This window comes from Macrosteles quadrilineatus, unplaced genomic scaffold (assembly GCF_028750875.1).
Source record: "Macrosteles quadrilineatus isolate MER2022 unplaced genomic scaffold, UCM_ALF_1.0 Scaffold_3__2_contigs__length_128488019, whole genome shotgun sequence".
Classification (NCBI taxonomy): domain Eukaryota; kingdom Metazoa; phylum Arthropoda; class Insecta; order Hemiptera; family Cicadellidae; genus Macrosteles; species Macrosteles quadrilineatus.
The window spans coordinates 52351707-52366475 of NW_026542596.1; the positions used below are offsets into that span (position 1 = coordinate 52351707).

At 35.3% G+C, this 14769-nt stretch overlaps 1 protein-coding gene across 6 annotated transcripts in view; it reads right to left on the bottom strand.

Moving 5' to 3' along the window:
• Positions 1–5067: 5067 nt before the first annotated feature.
• The window catches only part of LOC128988956 (prolyl endopeptidase), a 61452-nt gene continuing 51750 nt past the window's right edge, over positions 5068–14769 (bottom strand). For all 6 annotated transcript variants that reach the window (XM_054410752.1, XM_054410753.1, XM_054410754.1 and 3 more), the window contains 4 exons: positions 14312–14459; positions 11808–11918; positions 6162–6230; positions 5068–5200 (listed from right to left, as the gene is read on the bottom strand). In XM_054410752.1, the coding sequence (XP_054266727.1) occupies positions 5135–5200; positions 6162–6230; positions 11808–11918; positions 14312–14459 (394 nt within the window). In that variant the 3' untranslated portion in view covers positions 5068–5134. The remainder of the gene's footprint in view (positions 5201–6161; positions 6231–11807; positions 11919–14311; positions 14460–14769) is intronic.

Genomic DNA, 14769 nt, shown 5'->3' on the forward strand with positions numbered 1-14769 from the left:
GTATACCAATTTATACTGTTTTATATAACAATTTTAAAAATATATTATACCGTTCCAGATAATTTCTACCACCTTATATAAAGTTAATATAAGTCAGTCTAATTTAAGCCTAAGGTAATATAAAGATTTGATATGAGTTTTGCAAAACTTGTGAGACTTAAGTCGTAACAAAGCTCGTGCAAGAAGCATTCTGCTCAGTTCCCAACAAAGTTTGGCAGTCGGCTTACACTCATTTACAAAAACTAACTTCCCTTGTTTCGGTTTGCAGCTGTTGTTCTTGCTTAATCCAGTGTCAAAGTATTTTAACTGTAAGATTGTTTTACTTTCTGGAGAGAAACAACTTTGGTACCTATCAAACATACAAATTATTTTATACTGTACAATCAACTTTACTCTTTTGATTTGCAAGAGGGTGGTATTGTCAAGTTTTTCATTAAATTTTAATTAAAATTACTTACAGGACATAGCATAGCTTCAATAGTAAAAACTACCTTAGAGAATAATGTGTACTGCTTATTTTTACAAAAAATGTAACTGAATTACTTTGAATTAGCTAAAAGCGCAATATTATTAGCCTCTGAGAAATTTAATCTGTCCCAGGTTTTTGCTCCTTCAAGGGCTTATCATTAACATTCACAAGCAACTATAATCCATTAAATAATTTTGGAATTCGTCCAAGATCCCAGGATCAATCCAAAGATTCAACTATTTCATGATTTTCATTTTTGCCATTTCAAATAAGTGTGGAGTCCCTTTGCTAGGTCCCTAATGGTTTTAATCTGACTTTGCAAATTTAACTATACTCATTTTGCTGTCTTTGAAAGTTTGATAGTTAATTGTGCAGCTAGGGAGCAAAGTAGTAATTTGTATGACGAGAGAAGCCTCGTGTTTATTCTTTATTATTATCTTTCCTGTTTATTTCAAAAAAATCTTAAATTTCGTCAGGTTTACAAGTACTGTAAGTTAGTAGTAGTAAGCAAAATAAAAATGTTTCTTTGTCCACCACTTATCCTCACTCAGGACAACTGAACAAAGCGAAATTTTGAGCAAAGTAAAATGTTCAGAAATTAGATATTTTGCAAACAAATTCTAATGAACAAAGTGCCACTTTGTATGACAACTGGAGGCAAAAAGTTACAGTACTACAAGGAACTTTCACTGCCGTATTAAGCACAGTACATACATATACATTTTTCTCAGTCATTCTACAGCTTACGAAAAACACATTCAAGAAAACACAAGCAACATCACTCGCAAGTAAATAAAAATATTCAAAATGTCACTACTTTTCACTCCACTCAGTAAACTTGATAATTAGCACAGCTGTATAATTCAACAAATGGAGAAAAATTACAAAACAAATATTGCTGTTCAATACAACTAGTGTACCTGTTGCTCGAATTCGAGCAATTGCGAAGCAACAGTCATAATTTCCGATGACTATATAAGAGTCGACTCAAAGATTATGGAAATACTCAAGATGTACACAGCAGTTAGATATAATAAAAAATTTTTGTAAATATCTTATCTTTTTTCAAAAGCTGACCTTGTTTTTAGTGTTTTCTACAAATTTTCCCCACTCATAGCCGCATTAGGTTGTCTATAATAACGATTATAAATGAAAAAAAAAACATGATTTCTATTTCTTCTACTGTACTTGGTTGTGTTCTATGACTTTCCTGTTTCCATTGTTTGCAAATCGGCTCTTTCAATTATTGCTCAAGAAATGTAGCACAGTGTTAATTCAGTTTTATTTTTTAAATATCAAATTATCCAGTATTTCTAACTGTTTTCTATTGTAATTTTAAAAATTACACCAACCAAGTATTGTCTACTACAGATGCAATACGCCAAAGAATATCGTCTACGTGCAATCTCCAAGAAGTGGTAAAAAAGGCAGAAACCAACCCATACAATAGATTTAAGTTCTAGTGATGGGCGATACGTATCGTATCGTATCGGAATATCGCGATACGCAAGGGACGATACGATATTTGAAAAACGATACGTATCGTATCGCCTAAAACGATATTTGTATTTATATCGGCACATAGAGCGATACGATTCATGTCAAAACGATATTTTTAAGCTTTTTTGCGCAGGCCGAGCAAACTGCAAAATCTGTACTCTGTGGATGTGTAGTTTGAAATAGGAGTTTTTTACGTCTGTATTTTTGGTTTTTACTTGATAATGTACCAGTCCAGTCCATTTCCACTAACGTGCTATCTAGCAGGGGTGCCCACAGCGGGGTTTGATGTCGCAAAATGCGACATCAGAAATTTATTTGGGGGGGATTTTATGATTTTGGGGGGGATTCAAGCCAGTGGTTGGTTAAAAGCACATAAAAGATTAATCAGATAATTTTTACGACCTCCTTAATTTATTACTGGGGTAATTATGCGATCAAAATCCCGTTTGACATTTTATCTTGATTAATAAATCATTTTATAATTGCTATAAAATATATAGATACTTTTATGTGGATTTCCACTTTCTGATTCGTATCATGTTTGACAGTGAGAACAACTCCATGCCAACTGCTGTCAAAGGATTATGGTTGGCTTATTAAATTGTATCTGCAATTTGAGTTTGTTTTTACCTTTCATTATGAACTCATTCTCAAATATTCTCATTGCCTTGAGGACCTATTGATGGTTTTTTAGGTTTGTTTATTATAATATATACTTGATTCATAAAAACCCAGTATTATGATAATGATAATAATTTTGCTATTTTTACAACATGAACAACAACAAGAAAGCTTGTGATAATATTTTGGCTCTCCCAAATAATTATGCCTGGGTCATTTATTCATTGGAAGAAATTGACATACAGTACTGTGACAATTTAATTAAGGTTTTTGATAGGCTATGTGTTTACGTTAACTTCAAGAATTGAAACACATGATTCTGGATTAATTAAATTGTATTTATTATTGTCTTTTCTTGAATCTAGAAAGAGCTTCAAACAAATTTTACTAGTCTTAGAATAGATATATAATTATTTTTTTACGCCACACTACACTATTTTGACGAACTTCACATGCAAGGATTTAGTCCAGAAAACAGCTGTTTGTCGCCAGCTTAATCAAATGGGGTTTCATACAGTAGGCCTACTACTGTACTGTAATGAGTTTTGCCGGACACCAATCAGCTGATTAATCCTGCTGATTAAATTAAGGTATTTGGGTGGCAATGAGTGGTTATAACATTTTCAGGTTTTCCCTGACCGTACCAACCCTGAAAATGCTATCGGAAGGATGGGGAAACAGGTCCAAGACGTAGGGAGTTGTGAAGGAAGTAGTAAAGGCGAGCAGTGTGGAGTGTGGAAATGGATTAATGTATCTGCAATACTAAGACTGTTTTCAGAGTATACTAATGATTTTCCCCGAGCAAAGCTTGGTCCCCAGGTACTTATATAAATTTGCCGTTTCTAGGTTAGGTAGGGGAGGGGGGAAACGATACGATACGTATCGTTTTTCGATATTTTTGACGATACAATTCGCGTATCGCGATACAGACGGCCAATTCAATGCGGCGATACGATATTTTTTTCCGATACGCGTCCGTATCGCTCATCACTTAAGTTAACTCCAAAAGAAATAATTTTAAGAGTTACAGTGATATTAGGATTTTCCACTGATTTGGTAATAGAACATTATATTGCAAAACATGACACGATGCAGAAGAAAATCGATTTTAAAATCAGAAAAAAACCCATTGCAAATAGTCTACTTCATTTTGACAAATTTAGTAAATCACAATTTAAATATTAACAGCTGTTTCATTCAAAAGTAGTGTAAATGTATGCATATGGTCATAATGTAAACAAATCTGAAGAGGGAACTTTAAAGGCCTCTGGGGTAGAGCCCCACGGAAATTTACCTCGTTTCTCTTTTGAGGGCTCACCTACAGACCAATACCTTTCATTAGACACCCCTACCAAGTTTCTACACCCAGCCGTTCTCTCAAATTAGCTGTGACAAAAACCCCGTTTTTCCATAAGAATAGCATGGGATGGGACTTAAAAGGCCACTGGGGCAGAGCCCCGAGGGAATTTACCACGTTTCTCTTTTGATGGCTCATCTACAGACCAAGACCTTTCTTTAGACACCCCTACCGAGTTTCTACGCCCAGCCGTTCTCTCAAAATAGCTATGACAAAGAAAAACAGTTTCAAATTAATATATAGATACCCAAATAAACCAAAATATAAGGATGAAATATAATAAGTTGTGGGAAGAATCAGCTGCAGCGGTAACGATTTTATGTCGACAGAAATAAAACGATTCAAGAACAATGACAAAACATCTGTTCATGTGGTTGGTGTCATAAAGCAATTAATTTGCACACTAATCTTATAATATACTCAAATCTTTTCCAAAACTTATGACAGCTAGTTTGACCATACTACTGGACCGAATTACACGCGGTTGGTACCAAATGTAAGATATTTTCCTGTAGATGTGCAGAATCCCTTTTATAAGAACAAATTCAAAGAAAATAAAAACAAATTAAAGAAATTCCAATCACATGTTTTATTTACAGCGTGGGTTGAAAATAGAGAAGTTTGCACAATACATACTTTTGGTCGAGTTTTCGACCACAGGGCAAGCTCTTCTCTAGAATTAATAACAAAGATAGAATGATAAACATCAATCTCTTATTAATGAAATTGGTGTATTTAAACATTGTGTCTATAGAAAGTTTTATTCTGGCTTATGTTTTGTATTAGAACAATACTCCAAAGACAAATTCTCACGTTATGTTTGTCAAATGTGTTTTTTGTATATCATTCAAGCAAAACTCCTAAAATTAGGAAAAATTGATTTAAAATTATATGATTTGTAATCCCGTTAATGTTAGGATTGAAGAACAGAAATCCTGGGATTTCAAGGTATTCAAAACCGGCCGAGATCTTGGGATTAAGGCCATCTAATCTTTCATGGTCAAGTTACAGCTAGCAGGTTACAGCACAGCCTAATGGTCTTCTGTTTCCTTCCACTATACCAATGGGAGATGAACGATTTTTGTTACTTGATTCCACTTGGTTCAAAGAACTACAACTGTTTATAATTGACAATATAAATACTTTTAATAAACCATAGAAAGGACAGTACAAGTCAGTAGTTCTGTTTAGTCGGTGAATGTCATTCCAAGAGTTAATTGAAGGAAGCACAGCATGTCTGTACTCTCTTCAATCTGAAAAAAATATTACAAAATAAGATTGTTAAAAATTTAATATTTCAACAAAATATTCTCTCACATTCCCTACCTGTTGTAAAATGGAAGTATTAACCATCCAATACCTAACTTTATGTAACTCATTGAATGTTAACTTTGGGTCGCCAGAATTCTACCCCCGAAAATTTATCCCCATTTAACCCTAACTACCTCATTTTGACGTCACAGGTCTGGGGGTAGATTTCCGGCCGCGAACTTTTAGGACGGATAAATTATTATTTATTTCAATCAACTCACATTTCACGGTTGACTTAACAATTTTAATTAATCAAAATCCCAATAAACCTGACACAAGAATTTTAGCCCCGGAAATCTACCCCCAGTGGTCAAATCAGAAATGTCTGACCTCGGAATTCTACCACTGGAAATCTACCTCCCGTGGTCGGCTACGCTACATATCGGCCAAGATTCATTGTTGTGGTTGATTTTATTAATTGCTAACCTAACCCAACCTAACCTACCTAACCTAATACTTGATATTAGAAGGTAATGATCAGCCGAAGAGCCGTTGATTTACATAAACCAATTAATAAAATCCACTACAACAATGAATTTTTGGCAGATAAGTAGCGTAGCCAACCACGGGTGATAGATTTCCAGGGGTAGATTTCTGGGAGTAAAATTCTGTGGTAGGGTATGGCAAATCACTTTATAAGCAAAAAATTACTTGTTGATTATTTAATAATATATTGGGAGTAAATTTCCAGTTGCGGACTGTTTCTTGACCATGTATTGGCCCCGCCCCTCGTGATGTCAAAATGGTGTTTTTTCATGGTGTAAATTTCCGGGGATAGAATTCCGCTACCCCTTAACTTTCACTTTGCATCTATAAAACAACACATTGACGGCTTTTCTAAAAAAAGTAACCCTATGAAAAAATTTTAATTAAAGTGTAAACTAACTTTTCTGGACGGCTTACCACTTTTGCTGTAGGTTTTCCCCTTCCATGGCCAGCTTTGGTTTCAATGCGGATAAGAAGTGGATTTGTCTGAAATAAAAACGAGATTATTTTATCAATGTGACGAGGGATTAAAAAGGTAACACACTTTACACATGTCATAAAGCTGGTAAAATATCGAACATATTATTACTGCACACTATTTGAAGGCATAAGCCATTTTTTCAAACTGACACAAGAGTGTCTATCAGTTGATCAAACTAAATTTCAGTGATTTTTAGTGACTAGGAGGGGGGGGGGGAGACAACGCTAAAACACACGACCTTTGGTCAAATAAGACAATACTTTTCTTTCAGTGACTTAAACATGAGATGGTCGGGCATACAATATTTTTGCCTTCAAGATTTAAGCTGTGAAACTGCTCCAAAAATATGCTCGCACTTGATTCTGCATTATGAATTCAATCATTACTCACAGTCTGGGAAACTTTTTTTAGTTAAATGCCCGAGTTTTTCTGTAACTTTCCTCAAAATGAAAATCCGTTATTTTTCAGTGACTTTGGTGACCCCCTAGTAAAAACATTGACTTTTCTGTGACTTCAGTGATTTCCATGACTGGTAGACACCCGTCACGGTTTATATCTTTGATTTGATTGGCTATTTGCCAGTTCACAACCCACAAGGTACGTTTGGATCAAAACAAATACTTGAGTTGTATTTGTGAAAATGGAAAAACCAAGAGTTATTATCGTTAGGGGTGGGCAAGTACTCGACTGTCGAGTAATTACTCGAGTAGTTGGCAATACTCGACAGTCGAGTCGAGTAGTTAAAGATACTCGTGACTCGAGTCGAGTAGTAGACGTTAAGCCGATTTAGTTATTTTCATTGATATTTGACAAATACATAGTAAGAAAGGAAAATGTTTGAGTTTTATTTAATCCCTTAACCCCTTTAAATATTGACATACTAGGCCTACTAATAATCGGCAACCTAGACATCGCTTGCGTCATCCATTTCACTGACAGCGACAGCGCCGACAGCTGAGCTGACACTGGGTGATAGGCAGTGGTGTAGGTGTGCGAGTGCAATGCATCGAATCCCGATTCGATCCAGCATGCATCAAAATCCCGATGCATCGATTACGTCACGATACAGCTCTACTAGTAAAAAGGGATGATTCGATTATCGTCATCAATACCACCGATACTTGGACATTGGTATCGGTACCAAGACTCGATTGTCAAAAGTCGATTCCGATGATACCGACATCCGACAGGGATAAATATTTGATTTTAACATTTATTTACTGTATAGCTACAGTATTAGTTTTGTCATCACGGTTAACAATTTTCATAGCCAACTTAGAAACTATCTAGTTCAAAACAGCGACGGTGCCGGTGACAATGTTTAGCTTCAGCATTGCACAACACAATCTACTAATCTACATTTCAAGATGTCAGACTCAACTCAAGAGACAACCGGCGCGCGAATGTCCTGCCAACACGAAATTAATTATACTAAACAATGTCTGTATCAATAAGTCAGACATTTAGATGCATTATTTTTATTTTTAGTACAAAATAAATAACCTAAACACGTCGAAATTTTCAGTTTAATAATCCCTGCATTATACGCATCATTAGAAAAATTATATTCAACCATTAAACTTTAACATCGTCGTATGGTTAGGCTTGCTTTATATTGCGCCAAAAAGTAGATCCATATTTTGATCTGTACTATCTACCTGATTAAAGAGTTTAGTGAAGTTTTAAGTGCTACTATAACATAATGTATTTATTGAAAAATATTATAAGCCTTAGTCCGTGTCGATTTTGTAATGTTTGTTTGTAATGTTTTGTAACGATTGGTGAATGTAGACAATAAAAGTATGTAACAACAGTTCTCATTGGTCAGGAGGCGTCAGTGCACTACCGTGTCAGCCAATCGACTTTTGTGTTTCAATGGAGCAAATGACGATTGCTTTGACATCGTTTAATGTTTTATTGGGTGGAAAGGGTATCGATAAATATCGTGATTCGAGATCCGATATGTAGGACGTGTTTGTTTATAAATAATGAGTATTTAAGTATAAAAAACTAGGTTACAGACAGGTTCAAAACTTCGATTGTTCCGATCCATAGTTGACACCCGTAAACGGAGGTTATAGTGACGTCGTGCATAAGGGCCAGGCAGGCCGGTTCACAGTGAATCCACTCTGCCGAACCTTGTTCTTGGTATAATCGGGAACATAGTCAAACACTTTTGTTACTAAATAAAACTATGAAATGTTTGTTAAAAGCACTCTTTTGGTCTTTTGGAGATTTTAGTCCCAAAACATAATCTTTATTGTATGCTAAAAGTAAAACCTATCTATTGCCATACTTTTCTCCACAGACGTCGACATAGGCTATTATGCAATGTCTTTAAAAAATACCAGGGTTTCAGTCAAAATACTTTTGTAAACATTGACAATGTGCTGTTTTAGCACAGTTCATTCCTTGACCACGATTGATTTTACTCACTAAAGAAAAGACTCTCCTAACAAAATGTATTTGTAGGCCAAGATGTTTGTAATTTTTTTAATGTATAACTGCAATTGCTTTTAAAAAGAAATACAAAAACTGACAAATGACTTAGATTAATACTTAAAAAGTTAAGCCATTTTATAAATTAGAGGAAACTTTATTAGATCTCATCATAGTCAAATTCAAACATTTACAGTATTTCAAAATAATTAACACTCTTGTGTAATGGAAATCTGCAAGCGACTGAGGCCGAGGGTGAGGGAGGGCATGTGAACCAGGCTTTAGAACAAGGGCAAATTCTGCCAAACTTTCTCTTTTCCTCCCCCATGTCCCGTTAGACGGTGGGTGGGGCTTCACACAATAAACAGATCATTCATTCACAGTAGAGAAGAGTTTTTGTGGCAGTGACGTATGTCTCTTGTCTGCTCTTCAAGTTCACACATCTGGACTTCTTTAAAACAATTATAAGTGATAATCTTTATTAAAAATAAGTGAAAAACTGTTGACATTTTCAAGGGAAAAAAGTTGAGAAATAAAAATGTTAAAAATTTTGTTTGATTAGTTATTCTGTATTTCAAAAATATCTTCATTTATGATTATGTTTTCAGCTAGACTTGGTGACTTTTTCATAGTTAAACAAATTTTGAAGATATATAATTAGTGAGAAAATGTCATTATAAAGGAAGTTAGTTTTTACTCACTTGGGGGAAAAAAACTTACCTTACAAAGAGTATTTGTAGACCAAGATGTAGGCTAGGTACGTAATAAAAAAAAAAAAAAAATATAAACTAATGAGTTAACTAAGACAATTTCATGGAATTTCAAATAAATACAAAAACTGAGAAATGACTTAGATAAATACTTATAAGCCTATTTATAAATTAGAGGAAACTTTATTAGACCTCATGCTTTAGTCAGATTCAAACATTTACAGTAGGCCTATTTTAAAATAAACACTTAGTTCCATATTATGAGGTACCAAATTTTAAGGGGGGTAAAAACGTATTGATAGTCAACAAACACCATAACTTAACCGATTTTTATCCACAACATCCTACTCCTAGGCCTATGTGTTGGCCATAGCTTGGGCTTATGGGCCAAAGAACGTAGGCCTACTTTTAATAACAGTGAAGTACACAAACACACCCACAACGATATATTTATTCATAATAGCACTTCGTTTCACATAATAAAGTTAAAACGACCGATTTTACGAATATTTAACGCCGATGACAACATCACTTAACCTCGAAATGGTGTTTGTTGACCAACGACAGACGACAACTAGACCGGCTCAACAGGTGAATTTCCGATCAGCTGTTGGCTAGTTCTCAAACTCACCACCAGAGCGATTAAGCCTCGACCGAGGAAATCATGATTTGAGCCGGACAAGATTTCGCTGTTCAACCGTCGACTTGTTCACAAGGAGCTCTTGCGAAATTACGATCACGCCATACGATTCTACGTTATTGATTCAGGTTAGCTAACTTCGTTGTTAGACTTTCTAACGTTCATTTTATTTTTGTTTTATTTTAACATACGTATACTCGTCTGCCACTTATTTTCGCCCGTTTTAAGTTCGATTATATTTGTCTAAATTTTATCAACGATTGGAGTCTTGACCCGCCAGTTCCTGCCGGTCAGCAGTGACTAGCGGTGGATATCTTTCGGCTCGTATTAAATTAATTGTCCACGAAATTACGTTTGTTTAGTTCGCCTAACGAATTATTACTTAAATTATTTTAATCGATTCGACGTTTAATACCCCGAGACTTGTCATCTAAGTTCTAAACCCCGTCTTTGGCGGGTGAAAGAATCAAGTCTTGGGAGCAGCTGATTTGAACAATCAAACAGCTACGAATATTAATATTAAATCTATTTTAAATCATCCCACGATAAATTCTCCATTCGATCATATTAATTAGGCCTCGACGATTCTGTAGGGATTGGGTTTTACGTCATATTACTTTCTATTTTATTTACCTAGGCCTTTAGTTAATTATTTTAAAGTTCATTACGAGTAATTGAATCACATTGGCTTAAGATTGAATACTCGTCGGCCCTACAGAATCATTCCAAAAGTTAGGCAAAATTCTCCAAAACACTTTTACGAAGGCTGGGATGATATAGCTCCTACTGGGCGTCTGCAGGATTTCCTGAGCGCTTCTAGAGCTCTGAGCCTTCGATTAAATTTTAATAAATTGATCAGTCAAAGCCGTGACAACTTCGTATCGACCCCTGGATTTTTCTCGGCTCCTTCTGAGCACTCCGGTGAAGAAATTTGAGTGTGGCCAGTTCTAGGGGTAGGCCTAGCCTGACTTGGTGAATACTAGTTTATTCCCCCCCTTAAATTTTGCGTCACAATATTTTTGCAAATTTTTTTTGCAATTAATAATAAACCTTTAACACCAAAATATAAGTTTGATACACATACACATTGTGTTTTTATATGGTATAAAAGTTTTTAACCAGATCTATTTTGGTGAATTGAGAAATGCTTTGTTTGTAAAAATGAAGATGGAATATATGTAAAATAAAATTGTTGATTTTCTCATGAACTACTCAACTTGACTCGACTCGATACTCGAGTATTAGGGCTAATTACTCGACTCGACTCGACTCAAAAAAACACTACTCGCCCATCACTTTTCCCTTAACTTGTAATTAAATTGTTATGTGTCGTGTGTGAGTTTGTATGTGTGTTTTAAGTGATATTTAAGTGGTCTTCCACGTACGTACTTCAGTTTAAAATGGTACATCACAGTTTCCAAAACAAATTCATTGAACAATCCTATTGATTGACTATTGACGGCCAGAAATCTCAAACAAAGAATTGCTTAAGATAACCGACCAGCTCCCTAAAAATAAATAAATGAAGAAGATGTGGAGATGGATAGGCAACACGCTGAGGTAACCAAAGACATGGAAAAAAGGGCAAATTGAATGGTCTCAGCAAGGTGAAAGAAGAAGGCCAAAGGAAAATTGAAAGCCAAGTATTGAAAGAGAAACTAGACAGATAGGAAGGAGTTGGGAAGAATTGACAGGGACCAGTGGAAGACACTTGTTGAAACACTATTCTCCAGTGGGAGTTGAATGAATGAAGTAAAGTCACCAAATAAATCATTAGGGAGGTTTTTCCACACCTGTTTATTGCAGTCGCTGAGAGCGTGCTGTAGTGAGGCTGTAAACTTGAGTGAATGTAGAGGCACCACCCTGTCATCATGGTCTGCCGTCATCAACAGAGTGGCCGGGTACTGAAACAGCAAACTTGAATTATTTTTTGTAAAGGAACTGTCCAAACACTGGACTTTTAATGCCAATCTTTGATTAGATAGCATCATTACAAGATAGCTCATTAATAATTGGCTCTTGGGTCCAGAATTAATTAATTTGTAACTTTTTTTTCTCAGATAAGCTTAATGTACTCTATCCTTAAAAAATAAAACACCTCCTAGGCAAACTAAGGGTCAACACAGAGCACTAATTTTGAAAAAATCTAGTGATGCACTGCCTGATATAAGTGATGAGAAGTTTTGTTAAGTGTAAGCAGTGTCAGACATGTTTTACTACTGTAAGGCCGGCCGCACACTGATGCAGCATTTCACCTGAAGCAAGTGTTGCGAGGCAAAATGTTTCGCTGGGTACGAGCGTCCCATGTATTTCAAGGGTGCCTCGCAACGCCTTGAAACATTTGAGCAGTTGCTCGACGAATGGATCCCATACAGCACGATGTTTGATGTTTCAAGGAGCAAAACGTTCTGCGCATGCGCCAAATCCCTTCTAGCTAGTAATAGTGACTTTCAAAATTCAATTGAACGTTTGTTGTTTAAAAAATAACTATTCTTTTAAAAATGAATTTTGAAGTTTCGTTAAAACTTAACAATTATATTTTGTATTTCCATTGAACAATATTGTTGTTTCATTTATCTTGCTACCACTTTAATAGTCAGTCATAGAGCCCATGCAAAGTAGTAAAATAATTACCAAGGTTACTAAGTTCATTAATAATTATTTATATAACCATCACGGCATTATCTAATAATAATTTCTTACGGTATTTAAAACCTTTCCCAAAAAACAGTATAGCAACTATTCGGCAATAATTGTAAAATTTCCCTGGATCTGATTAAATTTCTGAGAGGAAAGCCTTACTGTCTATCATCAAATTGATTGGGCGAACGCAATGTTGTCATTCTATCTAGTCAGCATTTTGCAAAAGCTGACATACAGCAATAGCTACTTTAACTTTCTCGTCACATTTATGTCAAAACAATACTTTAGTATAGAAAAACGAAACGCTTCTAGCAAATAGTTGTGCACCATTTTGCTCAACGAAAAAAGCATTTCAGGTGAAATGCTGGATCAGTGTGCACCCAGCCTAAACAAATCCAAAACAAGTCACTCCAAAATCATTCTAAAAATAACACAAGTCTGAAAAATGTTTAGGCCTACTTGATACTGTACTTAACTAGTAAGACTGGTGTTTTATACTGATAAATTTGATATTTTTGTAGGTATGAACTGAAGCTATGTATACCTTGTAGGTTGTAGGTCTGATTCTATCCTCTCATTTTAAAATGTAAACCAATAGACAGTTTCAGTATAAATCTTACAAATGTTTTTGTTCACACCAAAACCAAAATATATCTTTATTTGTTATAACAATATTATGAAATAGGTAGGCCTAACATAACAGTTATTAACAATATTATTCTGCAAGTAAAAATTATGAAATAGGCAAATAAAGCAGCTCACTGACATTTTTAGCAATACAGGTTCTTCTAAAATATGATTGAAAATAAATATTTTTCACCATACATATATGTCATATGTATGGATAGGGCTAATACCACATCAACAAAAATTTGCATTACACAAATGTGGTAAATTAAGTTATTGTTATTTCACTCCATTTACAAGTATGGATAGAAAAATGCTGTATTGCTTTGAATCGAGTTGCATCGATTCAAATTGAAAATCTTTTGAATCGAATCGATGCTTCGAATCGAGAATTGTTTGCTGCTTCGCACACCCCTATCAAAATGTACTGACACTGATTAGTAATTATGCAGTTAAAAAAAAAATATTCAATACATTTTAGGTCCCATCAAGTACGTTAATTAAACAAAAAAAACAGAGAATCTTCTTACAAAGGCTTTTGCGGTCGGTGTCATAAGAGTTCATGGAATTTTTCAATGCCAACCGTGTTGTAACAAATACACTATTGCCAGATGTTTCACTCTACTGTAAAGTGGCATCCTCAATGGGAGAGATTCAGCTTAGCCACTGAGGATGCCACTTCACATTAAGGGCAAAACGTCGGCAATAGTGTATTAGTGACGACATGGTTGACACCGAAAAACACCATGAACTTTTAAACCACAGAGAAGTAAGGATCAGACAATTGTTTCAATTGATTTACTATCTTGGAGACAAATGGCACAATCTGTAGTATTTAATCAGGATTACAGTATTGTGACTAAATATCATATTATTATCCTTATTTCCACAAAATGGTTAATTGCAGATGCCGACATCTGAAAGCATCATCTTGTCCCTTCTTCCCAGTGACAAAACCTAGTTCACGTGAAGCATAATAACTGGCCCATCTTGGTTCTACATTGTTAAACATTTCATCAGCAGGTACCTGCACATCTCCTGGTGGTTCTTTGATGTTGTGGAGGGGAGAGTACTTGAGCAAGTTGCTGAAGTGTTTAGGATCATCAGAGCTGCCGTAGTCTGACACCCACAGACAGCCGATGGTGAACTTGTGGAATCTCAACATGTCTAACACTCTGCAACATGGCACAAACATATCTAATTAATTGTTGTTCTATTCCCTTAAAGCAAAAATATGTTATTACTTTGTCTTACTAATAGCATAGATGAAGTAATATAAAGAGATAGGCAGCCATATGGAGTTTAGCGTGGGAGATTTTTAGCCTAGTAGTGTGCTGCTCCTAGCGGCAATTGCGAGCCCTAACAATCTGCGTTACCAACGGAAGCGCAAACAATGGCATTGTTTTGTTTCCCATTGTACATGTCGAACGCAACTTGCCGGTTGCCGGTTCATGGATTTTACTGTGTCTACTGCTCGATTTTTTA